Genomic DNA, 24,839 nt, shown 5'->3' on the forward strand with positions numbered 1-24,839 from the left:
CACTGGTCTTTTGAATAGTCCTGCTTGTTGTGGATGTGGGCTCCTGTGTATGGTGATTTTCTTAGGTGTGTCATAGGTTGGAATTGTGGGCCCTATCTGTGGGTTTTAGCTATGACTATCCTGATCTGTCTTACTGCATGTTGTCCTCTCAGGGAGGTTTTGTTTGTCACTCTGCCTTGTGCTCCAGCACCATGACCAGCCTGGGACCGCTTTTTATGTTAATTTCTTGGCTTTGGAGAAATGCTATGGTCACAGATTTTCTGGGTACACTTCCACACAGCTGGGGCCCAGTCAGACAGACTTCCTTGTCATTGTCCCCTGTTGGTCAACAAATGTTTTTCTAGTCCATTCTTTACCTGTAGGTGTGTTCCCCCAAGGGCCTTGTCTTCTCAGTTCACAATTGAGAAGAGGTCTCAGTTCTAACTCCCACCTGGCCTGGGCAGCTGGTCTCCTAGCCCTGTGTGTTTGTTAAATCCTAAGTGACCAAGAACAGCAGCTATTCAGGACTGCAGGAATAGCAGCTCTTACTGCCCTGATTGTTTTTGCCCTACCATGGGGATTTCTTATTTTCTCTTGAGCTCAGCTCTGCATGTAAGAGAACTTTTCATCCTTGGACATCCACTATAATCACCTAGGAAGCTTTTAGAAGTCCCCATGCTCAGGCTGCATGCCAGGCCAAATCCATCAGAAGCTCTGGGGTGGGACCCACACATCAGGATGTTGTTAAAGCTCCCCAGGTGATTTCCATTGTGCAGCCAAGGATGAAAACCACTGATCTACAGCAGTGTTGTTTTATTTTGCGTGGATGATTTACGTGTGTGCTGTGTAATTTATTGTTCTAGTGGTGATGTTTTCAAGTTACCTGGTCAGCAGTAATGCTGACATATTGTAAGCCTGTCAAATTGTAATTAGAAAAATATTTAAAATTTTAAAAAGTTAGAATTTGCTAGGAAGGAAACCAGCCTTTATTTAGTTTCTACTGGGTGCTAGGCACTATGCTTAGGTCGTTCACATATGTTGTCTCATTTAATCCTCAGGAGAATCCTGCAAGGTAGGGGGTGGTTGGTTTTTGCAGATAAAAAAACTGACTTGGAGAAATCAAATAGTTCTAAGTCTCACAGCTCACAAATGGCAGACCCAGGCTCAGGCCCATGAGATGCCCAGCCCCACGTCCTTTTCTGCACCCTGTGGTATATGTGAAATAGGCTTTTCCATACACATTGGTTAAAATAAAAATTGGCACTGGGATTAAAATAAGTTCCAGGTATCTGTTAAATTAACTTATTTGGAAAATTTTATCTTCCCACTAATTCCAGGGATTCTTGCCTCTTTTTATCTCACATCTGATGTTAAGCTGATTTTGACTAATCAATTGTTATTAATAGAAAAGCTTAACTCATTTCAGTTCACCACTTTAAATACACTTGGAGAAAATAATTTAGTTCTCCTTTTAACGCTGTCATGTGCCACGAAGGGGTACTTATTATAAAAACTGCATTTACTCATCCCCTTCCTGAGTACCTCCATGGCCCGTGTGGGGGGCTGTGTGAGTGTGTGTGCCAGGAGGTAGAGGTACAAGGGGAGGTGAGGAGTAGAATAAAGAGGTGGAGGCTGAGGTCCCTGAGTGCTGGTGGTGTTCTCTGGGGTACCAGATGCCTTGGGGTAGGGGTGGAAAGTGGGACTCGGAGCTCTTGGGTCACTCCGCCTCAGTGAAGCACTTTGAGGCTATATTGATTTTTAGTGGCAGGTTGTCCTCCCCCCCCCCCCCCCCCCCCCAGCGATACAGGCGTTGGGTGTTTGTACCATTTTTTCCCTCTCTCCGTCCTGCTTTCTCTTTGGCTCTGCTGTGGTACATGACTTGTGGGGTTGTTGGAGGGGTTGTTTTATCTCTGCATGGAACCGAGAAGATTTATTTCTCTGTGGGAATGTCTGGGTTAACCTTTCCTGTGCATTTGGATTTCATTTGATTTTTAGTTGGGTAGAAATCAAACTGCTTCTAAGTCTGTGTCTTGTTCATTGGCAGCTCTTCAACTAGGTCTTCTGTTCGTGTGTCGCAACCTCAGAAAACCAGCAGGATGGCCGCAAACAAGAGTAAGAGCCAGAGTTCCTTGGCCCTTCACAAGGTGATCATGGTTGGCAGTGGAGGGGTTGGCAAGTCGGCCCTGACGCTTCAGTTCATGTATGATGAGGTAAGACACCAGGCACAGATGACTTTCATCATCGAGTCTGCTGTAACAATGTCCCTTTTCCAGCTGTGTCCATGTGCTCATTGCCTCACACGCATGGAGGATCGTGGGGCAAATCTGTGTTAACATTGGTTTCTGAATAGCTTTCTGCGGGATCTAACCAGCATAAGACCTGGGTTGCTGATTTGGGTAAGTAATTTCAACCGTGGCAGGGATGTGAGGGGTCCCTGCTTACGTGATTTCCATCATCCTTTGCGCTTTCTTTCTGACACAAGTAAGGGACGAGGTTGTTTCTAAAGAACAAGTCAGATACTTAGTTTGTAACAGTTTGGGGAGATATTGAAAAGGAGAGCTAAGTTGTAAGACAGTCTTTCCTCAAGTGATAGACATCTGGTTCTCTCTCGTTCTCCCATGCAGCAAAGGGAAGCTCGCACCATCCTTGCCTCAAATTGGTATTACTTAATGTGAATAATAGAGCTGGTGCCGAGTCCAGTGTGACAATACAGTTTTGATTTCCGTGGCAACAGACATCCCTGCCTGATTGGCCGTTGGCTGGTACTACAGGCAGAGCGTTCCGACCAGAGTTTGCATCCCGTTTACATGGGTGTGTGCTTTACAAAATTTGAGAAAGGAAGAAACCCGTAACCACAATCGGTGAAGATCATTACCTGTTTTCCTTAGACTTGCCCTGTCCACCTTCCTCTAATGTTGGATGGTATTTGAGTGGCAATGGCCATTTTGGGGATCTAGCTGAGGGAAGTGGAATTAAGGATACGGTTAGCTGGGAGTTAGTGGAATATATTTATGTGGTTTGGAGTCACTTTGGCATCTGGTTGTTACCAGCCGTCTCACTGTCGGCATGGCTTCCAGGAATATGCCCACCACCCACTCCGCTGACTCACCTGACTCTGTGACACGAGGTGCAGGCCAGGAGTGTATTGTGGTGTGGCTATTATCCTGTGGCACCTGGCTCTGAAAATGTGTGGGCTGTGAAAGGGAAACAAGGGCTGAGACATATGGAGCTAGAAACTGGTCTGGAAAGTTCTTCCAGATCTTACAGCTTCTTACAGGGAAGTTCAATAGGGGTTTCCTAAATTTGACAACCGTCCTACAACTTTTATGACTAGTCATGTCAAGTCGTGAAGCTGAAAAAACCCTTCTAAACTTTCAAAAAAGAGAAATGTGGACTGATTATGCTAGAGGACCAGACTAAATTGTTTTTTACTCGCTATAGGAAGTATTACAGAATCATTGGCATGTCTGGCGAGATAATCAGAGGATATGGCAAACAAACCAATAGGAAGGTACTAGAGGGATGCCAGGCAGTTAATTAATAAAAATCAGTTATTTTGCTGGATTTTATGATAAAAGCGGGATTTATATTGGTTTTCTTTTTTTTTTTCTTTTTTCTTTTTTCTTTCTTTTTTTTTTTTTTTTTAGGATTTTATCTATTTATTTGACAGAGAGCACAAGCGGGGGAGAGGGAGAAGCAGGCTCCCTGCCGAGCAGGGAGCCCAACTTGGGCTCAGTCCCAGGACCCCGGGATCATGACCTGAGCCAAAGGCAGACGCTTAACCAACTGAGCCATCCAGGTGCCCCTTGTATTGGTTTTCTGTTGCCATGTAGCAAATTCCTACAGATTTAGCAGCCTGAAACAACACACATTTTTATCTACAGTTTCCAGGGGTCTGGCATGGCTTAGCTGTGTGCTCTGCTCACGGTCTCCCAGGGCTGCTGCAGTATTGGCTGTGGCCGTGAGCTCAGCTGAGGCTCAGATCCTCTTCCCAGCTCTGGGTGCTGACAGAGTTCAGTTTCTTGCAGCTGTGGGATGGAGGCCCATAGGTCCTTGCTACCAGACTCTTTGCGTAGGTCGTTCATACGCTGGCAGCTGCTTCCTCAGGGCCGGTAGGCACTTCTCTCTGGTTCGCTGAGACAGATTCTTATATAAGGAAGTGTAATCATGGGGTGATCTCGTGACCATTGCTATATTCCGTTGGTTAGAAGCCCGTCACAGATGCCTCTGTATTTAAGGGGAGAGCATCATACCAGGTCATGACTCACTGAGGGTCACCTGACGGTGTATTTGCCATAGTATTTGTCCATTTAAAAAAATTTATAATGGATTATGATTTCTTTTCTCACTCTAGATATTCACTTTTATATCCAATATTATATGTGTAATTTTATATTCTTTCCTTAAAAAGGATGAATAAGCCTGAGACCACAACCTTGATGTCCTCCTGGGTCATTCCCTCCTATATCTTACAGAGAAATTTTTGTCTTTCATGTTTGCTTCTCTTTATCTTATACTAGGGGCCAAAGTGGGGGAATCTAGTGGAATCTGCTTGATTTACCCAAAACGTTTTTTGCATAAAAAAGCAGAGGCAAGTCTTGAAGATGGCTTTGGAAGTCTTTGTTTCTGCTTAGTAACATGATTCGCTTATGAAAAATTCCTTATTTGTCTTCTGTGGAGTCTGGGAAGAAGGGAGGGTGAGGAGCAGAGTTAAGACGGAGACAGGATTTGAGGAGTAGATTGTTAATCGAGATGAGGAAGGGGATTTTTTTCCCCCTCCCAGGGAATCATTGACAACGTCTGGAGATAGTTTGGGGTGTCCCACCTAGAGGACAGGTGCTACTAGCACTTAGTTCGTAGAGGCCAGGGATGGTGCTAAGCCTCAGGAGCGATCCCACGACAAAGACTTATCCACTGCAGACGGTCTTGTCAATAGCCGGGCCGCTGATGCTATAGGAGACCAAGGAGGAGAGTCGGATCGGGATTTGCATTTTTATTATGTATGTTGGTGTGTGCGTATGGTAAGAGGGAGGGGGAAAGATGCACACGGAAGAGTTTTGTCCCTTTTTCTCAGTATCTTCAGAGAAACCAGGGAAAGCGGGGCTTGATCTTAGTCTATTTTTTCATGTGCTAACAGATTTGAGGACTGGAGAGCAGCAGTTGTTGAAGAAACGAGAACATAAAATCAGAGCAAGGAAATAAGTCAAGCAGAGAAAGACAATTATCATATGATTTCTCTCATCTATGGAACATAGGAACTAGGAAGATCGGTAGGGGAAGAAAGGGATAAAGAAAGGGGGGGTAATCAGAAGGGGGAATGAAACATGAGAGACTATGGACTCTGAGAAACAAACTGAGGGCTTCAGAGGGGAGGGGGTGGGGGAATGGGATAGACTGGTGATGGGTAGTAAGGAGGGCACGTATTGCATGGTGCACTGGGTGTTATACGCAACTAATGAATCATCGAACTTTACATCAGAAACCAGGGATGTACTGTACGGTGACTAACATAATATAATAAAAAAACATTTAAAAAATAATAAAAAAAAATCAGAGCAAGGAAAGCCTAGACATGAAGCAATGTATGTTTGGGGAAGTCTTTAATTGATTTTCTAAAACAGTGCTGTCTCATAGAACCTTCTGCTGCGGTGAAAATGTTCTGTATTTCTACTGTCCACACCTGTGGCTGCCGAGCTCCGTGACACGTGGCTAGTGGCTAGTGGATTGGACAGTAGAGTTCCAGAATCATCATTTTGGAGCTTAAAGAAACCTTGGCAGTGATTCCCGAGCTTAGCTGATCACACAATCTCCTGGCAGACCTTTGCAAAAAACACCTTCTGGATGAGGTTTCTAGAGATGAGGATGGGAATCTTTCTTTTTATGAAGCTCTCCTGGCCCTTCTGACGTATGGCCCAGTGTGGTGACTCCTGCCTGAGACAGCAGCTAGTCAAGCCTGGTTTCACAGAAGAGGAAACTGAGTCCTGTGCTCGGGGACGCCAGTTATCTAAAGTCTCATGGGCTACCCCCAGTCTTTGTTTTTGGTCCAGTGCTTTCCCCCAACTTAAAAAAAAATTAGCGTATATGGCGAAATTGCTATGAAAATTGGATTATGTGAAGAGCCATGGTCCCAGGAATGTTTATTTTTGGCTACGTCCTGACTTGGAGAAAAATTGGAGGGGGATCTTAACCTTTTTATCTTTGACCTTTTATCCTCTTTAGACCGTCAGCGGCTGGCTCAGTGGCTGGCCGAGGCAGCTTAGACGTGCTCAGTAAGAAAGGGTCTCCGTGAAGTTCGTCTTAGTTTTGTGTGTCTCGGGCATCTGAAACTGGAGCACATACAGGAGCCTGGATCGTCTTAACAGATACCCAGACTTTGGGGATATCCTGTTTCTAGTGGAAAAAAGGAAACATCAAGATTATAATCTGTGTTCTAATAACCTGCACACTTTTCACTGGCGCAGAGCTACGAAGTCGTATCAGGACACTCTCACTTCCTGTGTCCAGGGAGTCTGTGGGACTCTTGCTGGTTTTAACCTTGAAATCTCAGAAATAAGCAATTGAGATGCTTTATGGTGGTATTCAGAGGTTTGCCCTGGGTGGTCATGGATTTTTGGGGTCATGGATTCGTCTCTTTGGAAAGGAGTTAAAAAGACACTGTGTGAAGCATAGGTCAATTGTCACATATTGTATATTTTAAGATAACAGTACAAATGTAAGAACCTAACACTAAAAATTTTTTGGTTTTTTGTTTTGAAATTTAAAATCATTTGAAGAACCGGTAGCTTTTAATTGGCAGCATGCAGCTCTTTTTTTTTTAAATTTATTTTAGAGAGAGGGTGCGTGCAAGTGGGGGGAGGGGCAGGGGGGAGGGAGAGAGAGAGAGAGAGGGAAGCAGACTCCCTGCTAAGCACAGAGTCCCACGCACAGCTCATGCTCACGACCCCAAGATCATGACCTGAGCCAAAATCAAGAGTGGGATGCTTAACCGACTGAGCCACCCAGGCGCCCAGCATGAGGCTCTTTTTAAGGGTCTCTTCAAAGGGTCCATAAGTTCAAATTGATAATCTCAGTTCAATTTTTAAATTTTTAAAAATTTAAATTACAGTTTATTAAGATATAATTCACATACCATGATATTCACCCTTTTCAAGTGTGAATTTGAAAGTCAATTCAATGACTTTTTAATATATTCACACAGATGTGCAGCCATCACTGTCATATAATTTTAGAACAGTTTTCTCAAAAAAAGAGAAAAGAAAACACCCTACATATTAGCAGTCTTTCCTCATTACTGCCTTCCCTGCTTCTACTCCTGGTCCCTGACAGCCACTTTCTGTTTTTATGGATTTGCCTATCTAGACATTTCATATAAATTGAATCATATAATATATGGTCTTTATATCTGGCTTCTTTCACTTAGCATAATGTCTTGAAAGCTCGCCATGTTGTAACCTGTATCAGTACTCGTTCCTTTTTTTTTTTAAGATTCCTATTTATTTATTTGAGAGAGAGAGAGCATGCGCACATGTGTGCACTCAAGTGGGGGGAGGGACAAAGGGAGAGGATCGTAAGCAGGCTCCACACCCAGCATGGAGCCCAGTGTGGAGCTCAATCTCACAGCACTGAGATCATGACCTGAGCTGAAATCAAGGGTCGGATGCTTAACTGACTGAGTTACCCAGGTGCCCCCGGTACTTCGTTCCTTTTTATCACAGAATAATATTCTGTTGTCTGGATATGCTATGTTTTGTTTATCCATTCATCGATTGATGGACATGTGGATTGTTCCTACTTTTTGGCTATTTTGAATAATGTCGCCGTGAACATTTGTGTATAAATTTTTGTGTAGACCTATGTCTTAAATTCTCTTGTGTAAATATATTGAGGCATGAAACTTGCTGGGTCTCATGGTTAACTGTACGTATAACTTTTTGGGGACTGCAAAATTGTTTTCCATAGCAGGTGTAACAGTTTATAATCCTACAAGCAATGTATGAGGGTTTCAATTTCTCCATATCCTTGCCAACACTTGTCACTGTCTCTTTTTGGTAATACATCCTAGTAGATACGAAGTGGTATCTCATTGTGGTTCTGATTTGCATTTCCCTGATGACTAATGATGTTGGGCCTTGTTTGGTGTGCTTATTGGCCATTTGTATATCTTCTTTGGAGAAGTGTTTATTTAGGTCCTTTGTATATTTTTAAATTGGGTTATTTGTCTTTTTATTGTTGAGTTTGAGGAGTGTTTTAGGTATTCAGAGTACAAATCCTTCATTGGATATGTGATTTCATAAATATTTTCTCTCGTTTTTTGGGTTATTTATGGGTCATTTCACTTTCTTAATGGTATCCTTTGAAGCAGGAAAGTTTTAAATTTTGACGAAGTCCAGTTTATTTTTGCTTTTGTTGCTAGTGCTTTCGATGTCCTATCTAAGAATGCATTGCCAAATACAAGATCATAAAGATTTACACCTATGTTTTCTTCTTAGAGTTTATGGTTTTAGCCCTTACTTTTCAGTCTTGATCCATTTCGAGTTAATTTTTGTATGTGATGTGAAGTCGGGTCTAACTTCATTCTTTTGCATCTGGATATCTGCCTAAACCAGCACTAGTTCAATTTTAGTAGTACACCGCTGTCATTAATTTAGTTTTTTCCTAAATATCTATACTTCTGACATCATTAAGATAATTACTTATTTGATGTCTACCACAATATAAAGAAAATAGCTTTGAAATATTAATACCATTGTTATTCGATAATATAAGCACTGAGGGAAGTTCAGCATTTTTTGAAATTCTTTTGTCCTTAGTCCCTTTTAGTGGGACACATACCATCAAAATAGTCTGTGCTAAAGTCTGTTGAATTAGTTCTTTCTCTGTGTGGCTGTATTACCAATTTCATAATCATTTAGTGTCGTTTGCTTCAGTTCTGCTGTTTCACAGCTTTTAAATTTGTTTTATTTGTCCTTTCAGGATATCTTTTTGGCAAATATCTACATAAGTACATATGCATATACATACCTAGTAAGATTTTACACACACACACACACACACACACACAGCCACTATACACACAGACACGTTTCTTATTCTGTATTCTCCCTACTTGTGTAAAAGGTAGACTTATAATCTGGAGATCTTTATGCATCTGTACATAGTTCTCTGTCTTTTTCATAGCTGCAGAGTATTCCATTGGTGGACACCTGTTGCTGGGCGTCTGGCTGGTATTAATCGTTTGCTGTCACACACAGTGCCACAGGGATCGCCTTGTATGTTGCCGTAGATTAGATTTCTAGAAGCGGGGTGGCTGGGACCCAGGAAGAGTGCTTCTCCAGTGCTCTTAGATCTTGCCGTATTCCTCCCCATAAAGACCGCGCTGTTCTCTCCTCCCACCAGCCATATACAAGAGGGCCTTTTCCCCAGAGTGTGTTGTCCGATGGTGGGGTTTTTACCGGTCTGGTAGGTGAAAAATGGCATCTCCGCGTGGTTAACAACTTCTCTATATTAAGTGAGGATGATTTGGTATGTTTAACATCATATGGATTTATTTTTCTGTGAATTGTTTATGTCTGTTGCCACTTTTCCCCGTTGGTTTGTTGATCTTTTTTTTCCTCCCTGTTTCTAGGAACTGTGTAAATATAACTCTTTGTGATGTGAGTTCAAATACTTTTTTCCTGTTTGTCATTTGTCTTTTTTTATAGTGTGTTGTGCCATACGGAAGTTTTTAAAATTTTTTATGTAGTCTAATTTATCAATTTTTTCTTACATGGCTTCTGGATTTTGAGTCATAGTTAAAAAGGCCTTCCCTACTTCAAGGTAATAAAAGGATTTCACCCGTGTTTTCTTCTGGTGCTTGATGGGTTTATTTTTATATTTCATTATGTGTATATTTAATCCTCTTAGTCCCTCTTGCCAAATTACTTTTCAGATGAGTTTTATACTTCTGTTGATTACGTATAAGAGCTTCTGTTTCTCACCGTTGCCTGTGTTTATATTCTAATTTTATACTGAGAATAATATTGCCAAGTGTTCTTTCTGCCCTGTGCTTGGTCTCCTCATCTACAAAATGGAAATATCTGCTCTTTTATTTTTTTATTTTTTTAAATTTTTTGACAGAGAGAGACAGCGAGAGAGGGAACACAAGCAGGGGGCGAGGGAGAGGGAGAAGCAGACTCCCCACTGAGCAGGGAGTCCGATGTGGGGCTCGATCCTAGGACCCTGGGATCATGACCTGAGCCAAAGGCAGACGCTTAACGACTGAGCCACCCAGGCGCCCCATATCTGCTCTTATTTAAAATCAAAATAAAAAAGTGGTAGAGCTGAGAGCAATAAAGAACAGAAGTGTTATATGAGGAGTTACTTTTATTTCATAGTGCTTTGTACATAGCGTGATAATGATGGGCACTCAGTAAGTACTCAGTTGATTGTAGGCAAAGTGCCCGTATATATTGAAATGTATTTTCTTGGGCAGATTTTCTTTCCCTTAAAACTTTGTTCATTACCGATAATGCTGTTTATTTCCTCAGTTTGTAGAAGACTATGAACCTACCAAAGCTGACAGTTACAGAAAGAAAGTGGTTCTTGATGGAGAAGAAGTCCAGATAGATATCCTGGACACGGCTGGACAAGAGGACTACGCGGCCATTCGGGACAACTACTTCCGCAGCGGGGAAGGCTTCCTCCTCGTGTTTTCAATCACAGAACACGAGTCGTTTACAGCGACTGCCGAGTTCAGGTGTGTGTCAAGTGAAATAGCCTCCAGACTCCCGCAGGCTTTTTGCCTTTCTCACGGGTTCGGCTTGGCAGGACTTTGGGGCCGAGCACCGTAGCAGAGGGTTGAGCTCGTTATTAGGAAGAATTCTGCTAAAGAATTTTCTGCGGCTTTTTGAATCTTGGCACATTATAGTCCACCATTTGTTATGGTCTCTCTGGGTTTCCCTGTTTTTAAAATTTCTGAATATAAATTATCTGAAGAATCTGTTGTCCCTAGAGAGGACGAAGCCATTCCATATTCTCAAGAACCTGTAATTTTGTTTTCATATAAATCCTAAGGGACAGTGATTGATGAGCTCACTGTTTTTATCTTTTTTTAGAGATTTTATTTATGTATTGGAGAGAGAAGGCGAGTGAGACAGAGCGAGTGAGAGAGAGCACGAGCAGGGGGAGGGGCAGAGGGAAAGGGAGAGAGAAAATCTCAAGCAGACTCCCTGCTGAGCATGGAGCCTGATGGGGGGCTCCATTCCAGGGCCCTGAGATCATGACCTGAGCTGAAATCAAGAGTCAGATGCTTAACCAACTGAGCCGCCCAGGCACCCCAACTATTTTTATCTTTTTTATAATTTTGCTGGAAAAGTAATAATTTTGATCTATTTTGAGGTCGATGAAACATTGTCAGGAGAGTGAAAGACATGGGTCTGAGTGACCATTTACTGCTACTGTCAGGACCGTTAGCCTAGGTGAGTGGGAAGAGCCCAGCTTCAGAATCCGACAGATCTGCGTTTGAATCCTTGCCCCGCCCCTTAGCCGTTTTGTGACTCTGGGCAAGTTTACTCAGCACTGGAGATTCTGTTTCTCTGTCTGAAAATGCACTTGTCAGTTGATGAAATGAAGTGATGCTTCAGGCTGTAAATTTTTCAGGGCAGACACCATGGCCACCTGCACCGTGTGATGTCCCCAGGCCTTCTCACAGGGTGTGCGCGTGGTACTTACATAGTAGAATATTAACTGCTGTAATTCATTTTAAACGCAGTAGTTAAAGATACCTTAAGTTCATCTCGTTATAAAGAAATAGCAAGTGAGTGAGAGTGAATTCCTTAGAGGAATTTGAGTAGGAAGGGCGTCTTTCTCTTTACCCCTTACGCTTTTCCTTTCTCTTACACAATTGTATTTTTTTCATCTACTCTCCTTATAAACTTATCTGCCCAGATGACTTTTGATTTTAAGAACCAGATACAGAGTCTAACAGGGAACTAAAAAGGGGGGGCGGGAAACCAGTGTTGTTTTTTCATTCTTTAGCAAGTTCTGGTCAGAAATCGAGGGATCAACCAAAAATAAAAATGAGGAAACTAAATATCCCCCCAAGATTTGGGGGGAGGCATCAGTGAGCCAGGGAGGCCTCAAGAGGCGATCCCAGCTAAGCCAGCAGAGTGAGCGGAACGTAGACAAGGTAGCGGTCCGTTGCTGGCTGCCTAGCGCCAGGCCTGCAAAGGTGGAACGTCTGAATTCTCTGGTACTCTAGTGTGTGCGTGTTACGGTGATCAGTTAAATGACCGGGACTCTTATGAGTGGTCCTGTTAATTTTCAGACTTTCCCAACAGACCTAGAGTTTTCTCTATGTGGGAATAGCCCCGGTAGTCATAATTGTGTTTGCATAATCCTGTTTTTATCTGGCCTTGAGGATAAAACAGGACAGATATACACACTTCCTCATTTTCCTGCATGTCCTGTGCCTTTTTATTTCCCATCACCCCATGACTCACCAAGAAAGGAAATGGTGGGCCGTGGAGGAGTCCTGTCCAGAGAACAGACGTCCTGTCTCCCCGTGCCACCACACACACGCAGACAGCCTTCGTGTTCCCAGCGCTTTGGAGCAGTCTCCTCTCATCTTGGGAGATGGGTTTCGGTCATTATGTGAGAACAGGGATCCTTAGAAGAAAAAGGACAGAGGACTACCTAAAAGAGAAAGGAAGGGCAAGTTAGTTCGTCTGACTTGAACTCTGGACATTCAGATAAAAGTCACAGGGCTGTCCAGGCTTCTCACGGCACTGGAGACAGAAGAATGGAGGTAGAATATCTCTGAGCCCTTGTGGTTAAACTCATGTTATGCCTCTTAGCAGTTTTCAAACATAGCATCTCTGGATTTATGGGGAGGTCCCGACATAAAACATTTATATGCTCTATCTTCCTTGAAACTGTCCCTGGACAGTATTCAGTAAGCTAGAAAAATAGGTTTGTAATAAGAGACCAGACTTGCTACTCCCATTTTTGATTTAATATATGTATTAATGAGGTAATTTTACAAACCTCTGCATGACTAATGAGAGAGCTCTCAGTTTTTCTCGTTCACAGTTGCGTTGATCATTTAACTTCTAAATGTAGTATGTTCTTTGACTTCTGTTGAAATGTAGCCTATGGCAAAGCTACTTAAAGGCAATTTTTAAGCATCTACTTTTCTTCTTTTTCATTTTTCTTAAAATATTTGCTATCTGATACTTAAATTGATTCTAATGGAAAATTTTTAAAATATTTTTATTATTATGAAATGTTACCCTATATCATATACAAATCAATGCAGATCTCCACAAAATGCACTTTTGAAGGGGTCTCTTTGGAATATTTTAGAATGTGGAAGTAGAAATGTCTTTACTGGACCAAAATAACGAAAGTGGAATATTTAATTTTTGTAATAGTTTGTTTTGATTAATGATTTTAGATAGCTGATAGTTTTAATAGAGGTAAAATTTAATGTGGATTATTTCCTTTTTTTTTTCTTTACTTTGTAGTAGAAAAATAATATGCATTAAAACATGATTACTCCTTAACATAACTGACCCCGCCCTGTTGGCTGTAACATTCAGTGTATCTAAGTGCAGACTGTTCGGGGAGCAAGTGCATACGCAGGTACAGATGTAAGTGAAACAGAAGTTTCGCAGAACCATACTTTATGTAATCCTGGAGGTTCCTTCTGATGTTTCTGTTCTATAATATTCTGTTTCATCGAGGAAAAAATTACTGGTTGTGACTCATGAAACTGATTTCATGATCTAATAGAGCACCGCCTTCCTTAGGAAAACACTGATTTCATAGCTGTTATTCTCACAAAGAAATCATACCATTGTTTTCAGGGGAATTATTAAGCATTTTTTGTATGAAGATACTTCTGTTAACTTGTTTTTATCCCGGAGCTTCCCAAGTTGTTCTTTTTGTTAAAAATTTTTGGTGCCTAAGCATAAGTTGGGGACCCTTCGAAACACAGAATCCTGGGCTCCTGTTTAGACATCACGTCTGTGGGACTCCTTTGGACCCAGAAATCGATGTTTGTGATGAGCACCCCACATCCTTCTGATACAGACAAACTGAGAACCGGGCTTTAAGAACACTTGTTTCCTTTATGACAGGATCTAGGGAGTGCGTCCTTGGAACATTCCCTAAGTGTAACACGTTTTTCTGCGCCAGGACAGCCTTTCATTTTAGAAGTATCAGTGCAATTGAGTTCTTACTCTAGCTTTCTTAGCTGTGCTGTTTGGTTTTGTTTGTTTTGATGCTGCGCCTTAGGGAACAGATCCTCCGCGTTAAGGCTGAAGAAGATAAAATTCCATTGCTTGTCGTGGGAAACAAGTCCGACCTCGAGGAGCGAAGGCAGGTGCCCATCGAAGAGGCTAGGAGTAAAGCAGAGGAGTGGGGCGTGCAGTATGTGGAGACATCGGCTAAAACGCGGGCCAATGTGGACAAGGTAGGCGTGCGCTCTGCATGTTTCTTAGAAACAGCAGAACGTAGATGTCTCGTCTGCTTGGTTTTGAGGGAACCGTTCATGGAAAGTAGGGGAGGACTGGTTTTTCCAGATGTCTCAGCCAGTATGGTGAGAAGCCCTGGGAGGGTTTGACCCTGGAGTTAATACAACCCAGAGGCTTCTCACTTTGTCATGAGCCTTTGTTGGGTATGCCTAATGTTGGCACGGCCCTTGGAAGTGTGGCAAGATGAGGCCCTGGCTTCGTGCAGACCGTGTGGGTAGGGCAGGCGTCGGTAGCTCCCCTGTGCTCTCGTGTCCAATGAGCAAGTTCTTCAGCGGGCTCTCAGGAGGCTCCCCAAAGACACACAGCATAACTGAATTTTGCTGTCATTGATTGGTTAGATTTGTTCTCTCCTTACCCATCCCCAGCGTGCTTTTTAATTCGGATCTCCGAAGCCAGCGAAAGGGTGACCTTGATAGTGATGGATGTCGACAGGTTTTGAAAATCCACCTACCAGTGATCGCTATTGTTGGGTTTTGGGGCTTGTTTTTTGTTTGGTTTGGTTTCTTGTTTTTAAGAATTAAGGCTCAGAGTGGCTGCCACCCAGTCCAAGCAGACAACCTGAGAGATGAGGCTTTTCCTTCTCCCGTCCCCTTGTTCGTTAGCTCTTGCTTCCTGATCCATGCTCTTGCAGCACGTGAACGCATTTCATTTGGGCCCAGCAGTGGCTACACCCGCTGTGTATTATGCGGCAGCAGCATCTGAGCCCCCCAAAGCTTCTCACGTTGCTCTTTCTTAGGGAGAAATAATTCTCCTTTCCTTCTTACCTGAAGAGGGACAGATGTGTAATCAAGCTTACTTTAACTTGAAGTGAGGCTAGAAGAACACTGGTATTTAGAATGTCACTTTATTTTTTTAAAAAATTATTCAAGTATAATTGACATACAATGTTATATTCATTCAGGTGAACCACGAGTTGCTTTAACAATTCTGTGTATTACTCGGGGCTCAGGACGATAAGTGTAGTCACCATCTGTCACCATACAGTGCTATTACAGTATTACTGACTATATTCCCTACGCTGTACTTTTTTTCATCACTGTGACTTATTTATTTCCCAGCTGACAGTTTGTTCCTCTTAATCCCCATCACCTAATTCACCCATCTTCCCATCCCCCTCCCCTTTGGCAACCACCAGTTTGTTCTCTGTATCTAAGAGTCTGCTTTTGTTTGTTTCTTTTGGTTTTTAGATTCCACATATAAGTGAAATCATATGGTATTTGTCTTTGTCTTATTTCACTTAGCATAGTACCCTCTAGGTCCATCCGTGTTGTTACAAATGGCAAGATCCCATTCTTTTTTCATGGCTGAGTAACGATGTATGTGTATACATATCTTCCTAATCCATTCATCTGTTGATGGACACCTGTGTTGCTTCCATAATTTGGCTATTGTAAATCATGCTGCTATAAACATTGGGTGCATATATCTTTTTGAATTAGTGTTTTCATTTTCTTCGGATAAATACCCAGTAGTGCAATTACTGGATCATGCGGTAGTTCTGTTTTTAATTTTTTGAGGGACCTCCATACTGTTTTCCACAGCGGCTGCACCATTTTACATTTCCACTCACAGTGCACGCACGTTCCCTTTTCTCCACATCCTCGCCAACACTTATTTTCTTGTCTTTTTGTTACCAGCCTGACAGGTGTGAGAGGTGATCTCTCATTGTGGTTTTCAGCTGCATTTCCTTGAGGCTGAGTGACGTGTCTTTTCATGTGCCTATTGACCGTCTCTACGTCTTCTTTGGAAAAATGTTTATTTGGGTCCTTTGTGCATTTTTAATGAGATTATTTGGTTTTTAGGTGTTGAGTTGTATAAGTTCTTTATATACTTTGGACATTAACCCCTTATTGAATATATGGTTTACAGATATCTTCTCTCATTCAGTGGTTGTCTTTTTCTTCTGTTGATGGTTTCCTTCCCTGTGCGAAAGCTTTTTCTTTTGGTCTAGTCCCAACAGTTTATTTTTGCTTCTGTTTCCCTTGCCTGAGGAGACAGATCCATAAATATGTTGCTAAGGCTGATGTCCAAGAAATTACTGCCTATGTTTTCTTTTTTTCCTCAAGTTTTTATCTAAATTCCAGTATAGTTAACATACAGTGTAATATTAGTTTCAGGTGTACAATAGAGAGACTCAGCACTTCCATACATCACCTGGTGCTCATGCCTATGTTCTTTCTTTTATGAATTTTGTGGTTTCAGGTCTCACGTTTAGGTCTTTAGTCTATTTCAAGTTGATTTTTGTGTTTGGTATAAGAAAGTGGTCCAGTTTCATTCTTTTGCATGTGGCTGTCCAATTTTCCCAACACCATTTATTGAAAAGACTGTTTTTTCCCCATTAGATATTCTTGCCTCCTTTGTCTTAGATTAATTGACCATATAAGCATGGGTTTATTTCTGTATCCTCTATCCTGTTCCATTGATCTATGTGTCTGTTTTTGAGCCAGGACCATATTTGGATTACTAAAGCTTTGGAAGTGTATCTTGAAATCTTCTTTCTCAAGATTGGTTTGGCTATTCAGAGTCTTTTGTGGTTCCATACAAATTTTATGATTATTCTAGTTCTGTGGAAAATACTATTGGTATTTCGATAGGGATTACACTTAGTCTGTAGTTTGCTTTCGGAAGTATGGACATTTTCATAATATTAATTCTTCTAGTCCGTGAGCATGAAATATTTCTCTGTATCATCTTCAATTTCTTTTATCAATGTCTTATAGTTTTCAGAGTATAGGTCTTTAACCTTGATAAAATTTATTCTCAGGTCTTTTATTCTCTTGGTGTAAATTGTAAATGGAATTGTTTTCTTAATTCTTTCTGCTACTTCAATTTTGATGTATAGAAACATAACAGATTTCTGTGTATTAATTTTGTGTCTTGTAACTTTACTGAATTTATTTATCCATTCTAATAGTTTTTTGTGTGTGTGTGGTATCTTTAGGGTTTTCTATATATAGTATCATGTCATCTGCAAATAGTGACAGTTTTACTTCTTCTTTTTAAATTAGTATGCCTTTTATTTCTTTTTCTTGTCTGATTGCTGTGGCTAGGATTTCCAGTACTATTTTGAATAGAAGTTGTGAGAGTGGACATTCTTGTTCCTCATCATAAAGGAAAAGCTCTCAGTTTTTCACCATTGAGTATGATGTTAGCTGTGGGTTTTTCAGATATGGCATTTATTATGTTGAGGTACGTTCCTTCTAAATCCACTGTGTTGGGAGTTTTTATCCTGAACAGATGTTGTATTTTGTCACATGCTTTTTCTGGGTCTTTTGAGATGATCATGTGGTTTTTATCCTTTTTTTATTTTATTTTTTTGAAGATTTTATTTATTTATTTGACAGAGAGAGAGACAGCCAGTGAGAGAGGGAACACAAGCAGGGGGAGTGGGGGAGGAAGAAGCAGGCTCACAGCGGAGGAGCCTGATGTGGGGCTCGATCCCACAACACCGGGATCACGCCCTGAGCCGAAGGCAGATGCTTAACGACTGCGCCACCCAGGCGCCCCTATCCTTTCTCTTTTTAATGTGATGTATCACAGTGACTGATTTGCAAATATTGAACCACTCTTACATCTCTGGAATAAACCCCACTTGATTGTGGTGAATGATCCTTTTAATGTGTTGTTGAATTCCGTTTGCTGATATTTTGCTGAAGACTTTTACACCTATGTTTATGCAGTTTTCTTTTTAAGATTTGTTTATTTGAGAGAGAGCATGGGGAGGGACAGAGGGAGAGAGAGAGAATCTTAAGCAGACTCCCCACTGAGCACAGAGCCAGATGGGCCCCAATTCCGGCTCTGTGTGACGGCCCTGAGTTCATGGCTTGAGCCTAAAACAAGAGTCAGACGCTTACCTGACCGAGCCATCCAGGTGCTCCTGTAGTTTTCTATTTTTGTGGTGTCTTTGTCTTGTTTTGGTATTAGGGTGATGTTGGCCTCATAGAATGAATTTGTAGGTTTTCCTTTTCTTTTTTTGGGAATAGTTTGAGAAGAATAAGTATTAACTCTTCTTTAATGTCTGATGCAATTCACCTGTGAAGCCATCTGGTCCTTGACTTTCGTTTGTTGGGAGTGTTTTGATTACCAATTCATTTTTGCCACTAGTAATCAGTCTGTTCAAAGCTGCTGCTTCTTCTTGATTCTGTTTTGGAATATTGTATGTTTCTAGGAGTTTACTCATTTCTTCCAGGTTGTCCAATTTGTTGGCATATTGTTTTCTAATACTCTCTTATGATTCTTTGTATTTCTGTGGCGTCAGTCGTTATTTCCCCTCAGGAAGGGTTCACTTTAGAAGCCCTTGGGCGGCATCTACAATCTAAATCTGTCTGCGATGTGACGTACGTTCACTTGTTAGCTGTATTTTCTTCCTATTATTTCTCAGCTCTTATGTCGATTCCTGTGCTGTTCCAAATCTCTTTCTTTCTATCACATTGTTTTCTAGATGTAGGAACACCCAGGAAATCCAGACATGTATTTGATTTAAAAAAAAATCAGGCCGGCTCTCTCGGTGCGGAAGCATGCATATGTCGTGCTTTTGACGGTGTGGTGGCGGTTGGGGCTGTCGCAGGGCACCTTGCATCTCCGCTTCCTCCACTGGAGCAGCTTGACCTGCCAAACAGGACCCAGCAGAAACTTATGACTGGCAGCATTGTGTTCACTTGTAAACAATTTACACGAAGGGACGGGCCGTCGTCGATAAGATCAGCCCATGAACAACTTCGTCATCATTTTAGATTGGACACATTCCATTCCCCTCCTGCCTTTGCTGTTAGAACAGAAAGAAAAAGCTGTAACTTCTGAAGCTGTTCCCCACTGCTCTTGTGGGTGGGGTGCTTAGTTCACTTTGGGGGAAGAGGCCCTTTTCCGGGCCCCGGAGCTGGTGGTAGATGCACAGGGAGTCCCCCAGTCAGAAAGCTCGGTCTTACTTTTCACCAAGAAGAAGATAAGTCTATGAAAATAAAAGGAGCTTCTAGTTTTGTGCGGACATCCAAAGATTAAAGCCTACACTCAGTCTCTACGCTGAGTCTCCGTCGCTCCGTCTGAGAAATCTGAACTGCGTCTTTGTGGGAGGCATGTTTTGTCTGCTTGGGTAGGTATCATCGCACTTTGGCGTGATTGCTGGTATCAGAGGGCAAAACCCAAACTATTGTGACGAACGATAATGTGTATCTGAATAACACACTGGCATTCAAAGGACCCGCCTTATATCAGTTCTTGATAAAGTTCCTTTCAGCGAACATCACAAGGAACAAACAGCGGCTGTTCCTCAGAATGAGGGCAGGGGCCCGGGTGGGGGGGTGGGGGGGTGGGACAGCACTTCTCCCCAGTGCCCCCAGTTTCCTGGGGCAGGAGCCTGATTCTGTTTATGCTCTGTCCCCCTTCTCCCCACCCCACCCCACCATGTTCCAAGTCCGCTAGTTTTGCTGGGGAAGCTGTCAGGCATAATGAGGTCCCTGCCTTTATAAGGTCATGATAAGGATTACATGGGCGTGTCTAAGAAAGTACCCAGTAGCAGGCACTCCTGTTCTCAGCCTTGCCTGGTGGCTGGAAATGCTAGAAAGTCTGGTGCAAATTTTGGTGCAGGGTTTATAAAAATGAGGCTGCTTTATGCTTTAAAATGTAACTACGTAGCCTGCTTAGTGCAATTGCTTCGTGAAATCATTAAATGCTTTTTCCTCCCTCCTTCCTCCCCACCCCAGGTGTTCTTTGACCTAATGAGAGAAATCAGAGCCAAAAAGATGTCTGAGAATAAAGACAAGAACGGCAAGAAAAGCAGCAAGAACAAGAAAAGTTTTAAAGAAAGATGTTGCTTACTGTGAAAGCCAAGATGGCGGATGAAGTCAGTGGCCGCTAAGGACCCAGGGCGGGCTCATTAAGAGAAGAGTGTAGTCGACTTCTTGGTGTGTTCCCTGCTCTCCCCACCCTCATTCACGCATACTTCTTTAGATGGGGAAAATGTTTGTGAATCAGTGGCCGGCAGAAGAAATAAGCCCTTGTCCACGCATTGGAACGGCTACTTTGTCAGGAGGTTTTGGAGTTTTCCTTCTTCCTCCCCTTTTCCCTCCCCAAAGCTGAATCACATATGTAGCGTATAGGCAAGAGATAAGTGTTAATTAAAAGGAAATGTGCTGTCACAGCATCTTATTGCCCTCCCTAGTTTTATAACATCACCATCTTTCGTTTTGAAATAAAAATGTCTTCTTAGGTTTGGGGGAGGGGGTAGGATAAGACTCTCCCTAACTCTTATCAGCTTAACAGAAGTACTTTAAAAAATCCATCAAGCTCTAATAAAAATTCAGAGATTTTTTGGGATAAGTTTCGTGGCAATACCCTGTGGATCTGAAGCACAGCGAAAAAATAAAAATAAATATGAATCAGGCCAAATAGGTCAGTAACAAGCTCCTAAACCCTTCACACGTATGAGAAATGAAAGTTGAATTCTTCATATTTTAATATTAACCAATTACAGCCTGTGTTGGCTATTTCTCTCCTGTCGCATCCTGATTCTTGTGTCGAAGCTTCTGTTTAGCAGATTAAGTGAAGTCTCAAGAGTAGTATACTTTATAAGTGACACACTTTTCTAATCAGTTCAAGAATATATCTTTGGATACGTCCTCTCCTCATTGCCAGACATGGTTAGGTCCCTCCTCCTCTGCTGGTATCTGTCCTTCTGGTCAACCTCTCTGCATGCACAGGTTAAGAGAGCCTCTTCTTTTATTTCTTTTCAGTATAATGAGTTCTTCTGAAGAATGCGATGAGTTGACATTGTATTCTCAAGTCATGAAGCCAGAGCCTGTGCCAGACGTTCTGCTACCTCTCCTAGAACTGCTCTGTAATTCTAAATTTAAAATTAGGAGAAGTAGGAAAGGATAAGATAAGCCATTACCCTTTACCTCTGAGAATTGGCTGCTACCTCTAGTATAATTTTCTTCTGAGACAGCTGTAGAGTTGGTTAGAAAAAGGCTTTTATTGATGAGATATTGTTAAGCTTTCTTGTATCAATATTCTCAATTTAACACCCAGAAAAGTTTTCCTCAGGAAAGGGGTACTGTGATTTAAACCCAGCATTCAGCACATTTTCCCCCATTTTTCGAAAGTGACATTTCACATACAGGTGCCAAAAGTGAATTGGGGTGGGGAGAGTGGGAACCTTTCAAATTTATAGTTACTGCAGAAATTGTGGAAATTATGATCTGACTGGAAAGCAATCTTGTATCACCTCCTAAAGAATCATGGTCTTTTTTAATAAAAAAAAAAAAAAGCAGACAAGTACACTATTTCAAGGTTTCAGCCTTTTTATTTTCTCCTCTTGTACATGTAAAACGGAAGTATCAGAGAAACTGACAGTAACTCATTAATGATCTTGTTAGATGTTCTGTGATATCAGACAAACTTTATTTCAATTAATCCTTTGAACTGGGCTGTGGGAAATATAATTGAAGCATAAACAGTAATTTTAATTTCATCTTTTCTTTGGGAGAGAGGTCTACTCTTTCTTCATAAAGTTTAAAAGCCTGAAGCTAATCACACTCTCGAAGTTTCTGAAACAACCTTTTCTTTTCATTATAGTTTGCTACCTGTTTGGTATCCATCGCGGTCAATGGTAGGTCGATCTGGAAGATGTACGAATATATTAAAGATGGTACGAATGATGTCACGCTATGGAAACTCTTCTGGGTGTGTGCTATTAGTGTATCTCTAAAATTACATGTAACTGGATAGCAATCAGAAATGCACCTTCCTAACAAAAGAATTTATACAGATGAGGTTCTTTTACAGAGAAAAAGAAGGACACCATGTTATTTATAAATTTGAAACACGGTTACTTGCTAAAAGATGATCTGTTGTGTCCAAGAGCCTACCATTATGTTCCTAAAGTATTCATTCTAGAAATATTTCAGCACCTATTTGGTTTCAGGCTTGGTTCTAGGTGCTGGGATGTGGTATTGAAGATAGGCAAGAGCTTTGTTCTCCCGGAGCTTATGCTCCAGTGATGTAGGAGACAAAGAAATGAAAATAATCAGGGGAAGTGTCTGGATGAAAATAAAACTGGGTAATACGATAGGAAGTGTTTCTGGGCAGGATTTCGACTGCGTGGTCAACAGGCTTCTCCGGGCAATGACATTTAAATTGAGAGCGTGCGCCCTGAAGGAGCTGCTTGGGTGGGTGCAGGGAACTTCCTGGGCTAGGGAACAGCTGGTCCAAAGGCCCGACGGTGTTGAGGAGAAGACCCCAAAGGTCATATGGCTGGAGTAGAATGAGGGAGGGGCCGAGCAGAAGAAGATGTAGCAGTTTATGGTTTCATAACATGACGTAGGGGGAAAATACCTAGACATATAATTTGCTACAAGTATCCTGTTTCAGCAAATCCAAGACACCATTAATTCTAAGATGTCACCATAGTTTATTATACCACTAAGAAAAAAACCTGCCAATTAAGTGAACCCATCCTGACTCCAGTGACATAAAAGTGTGGGAAAAATTATACATGTTTTAGATGAGGGGAATTACAATATATAAACTTAAATACAGAATTCACCTCTGTTGGTTTAGAAGCTTACAATACAATAGAAGCTGAACAGCGGTAAGTATGGACAGTGGGGGAAATATACATAGGTACCGTTAACGTTATCGTAGTAAACTTGATTTGGATATTTTTATTTTAAAATTCATTAAAATTAATCAAAATTGTAACCACATGTGCTTTAAAATTCTAATGAATTCTAGAGAAGTGTTTGTAATGGAAGCTCTTGAGTCCCACTCTTCCTGTGCCAGCCCTGTTCCCCAAAAGTCAGATTCAACCATTTCTATTCCCAGGTCATTCAGTAGATACTCCTGAGTTTCTCAACAGTGTTCTTCAAGCCGGATTTCGTGATTTTCACCTCAGCCATTCCCCGTGACGACTTGCTGTGCTAGATAAGGGTGTAGCCCCTTTGTGTCCCTTACCCCTACCCCATTTTTGACAGTAATAGGATTCTTTTAGCTTCTCTCTTGGTGACAGTTACACCTTTCAAAACTAAATTAAAACGTCTTGTTTGTTCTTCACGCAACTTCTTGACAGCGTCTCTTGGCACCGCACTCTGGAATGTGAGGATATTAACGCTCCCGCCCCTTATCTCTTGACCCCCCCCTCCTTCTCTGTGACACCTTTTGCTTTTATATTATCAAGGTCAATGACATGAACATTCTGTTCTGTGACCGTAACTCAAGCTTTCGCTTTATTCGTAGATTAATTTTAAAAGTTGAATACCAGTCAACAACAGTTTGATTTTGGTGACTTACGTAAACACAACTCATTGCTGGCCAAGCACCCTGTGGTGACTGCCTCTCCTTCAGGCTCCACAGTCTGGCCGCCACACGGAGGAGAGCGGCCTCGTGTCCAGTCACGTGGTCGCCCCCATCCATTGCCTGGGTCGCTCCACATTTTCGCTTGCTTCGCCTTTGGACGGTTTCCTCTGCAGTGTTGTCCTCCCCACCCCGCCTGCCCCCCCCCCATTTTTCCTGAAGTTTGATTGCTTTTTCCTGGTGGAGAGGATAATGATATCTTCTCTCTCCCCAATGCCATTTTCTTTTGTCGCTTGGGAGATGCTTCCATTCTTCTTTGGAAGGCCTTCCATCTTTGGAAGATCCATCCAGCGCATCGCCCGATCTCATGTGGACTCATGACTTTCTAGGCCTTCTACGTAACTGCCGCACGGAGGTTGATTTTCATGGACACTCGGGTCAGTTCCAGGTTCCCGAGTCTCCCGTCGCTTCCTTTACTGATTTTTAACCTCATTTTGCAGGAGTACGTTTTCAGAAAGGGTGCATTAGAGGTAAGCTTTCCGAGTCTCTCACCGCTCATGAAAGTGTGTTACCTTTGCCCTTTATTTAATTGCTAGTTTGACTTGGCATGGAATTCTAAGTTCAAGATAATTTGCCCTTGGAACTGGGAGGCTTTGCTCCATTGTCTTCGAGCACCTGTGGTTGCTGTTAAAAACCGGTCATATTCCTCTTGTCATCCCTTTGTAATGGGTGCTCTGCTCCCCCCTCCTCCTCTGGAATCGTAGAGGGGCCTCTCTTGATCTGCAGTATCCAAGCGGTGCCGTGACGGATCTGAACGTGGGTCTTTCGTGTTCACCCTGCCCGGCACTCCGCAGCATCTTCCAGCGAACACTCACCTCTCTTCGGCTCCAGACTTGCATTTCTGAAAGGTCTTCGAATAATATTTCTCTTCTCTGTTCTGTGCTTTCTTTCCAGAACTCCCGCTGTCTGCTTTTGGACCACCTAGACGCCTATCTGCACCATCTCTCCCTGGATGTTCCAGGTTTATTTTCTCCCAGAGCCGCCCTCCTCCCTGCCTGTCTC

The 24,839-nt window shown here is 42.2% G+C and overlaps 1 protein-coding gene across 2 annotated transcripts in view; it reads left to right on the forward strand.

The window, feature by feature from the left end:
* Positions 1–21,769, forward strand: part of RALB (RAS like proto-oncogene B) — a 44,863-nt gene extending 23,094 nt beyond the window's left edge. For both annotated transcript variants that reach the window (XM_040619010.1, XM_040619005.1), the window contains 4 exons: positions 2,024–2,189; positions 10,506–10,714; positions 14,254–14,431; positions 20,192–21,769. In XM_040619010.1, coding sequence (XP_040474944.1) covers positions 2,076–2,189; positions 10,506–10,714; positions 14,254–14,431; positions 20,192–20,311 — 621 coding nt within the window. In that variant the 5' untranslated portion in view covers positions 2,024–2,075 and the 3' untranslated portion in view covers positions 20,312–21,769. The remainder of the gene's footprint in view (positions 1–2,023; positions 2,190–10,505; positions 10,715–14,253; positions 14,432–20,191) is intronic.
* The last annotated feature ends 3,070 nt before the right edge of the window (positions 21,770–24,839 follow it).

Source organism: Ursus maritimus, unplaced genomic scaffold (assembly GCF_017311325.1).
Source record: "Ursus maritimus isolate PB19 unplaced genomic scaffold, ASM1731132v1 scaffold_1, whole genome shotgun sequence".
Lineage (NCBI taxonomy): Eukaryota > Metazoa > Chordata > Mammalia > Carnivora > Ursidae > Ursus > Ursus maritimus.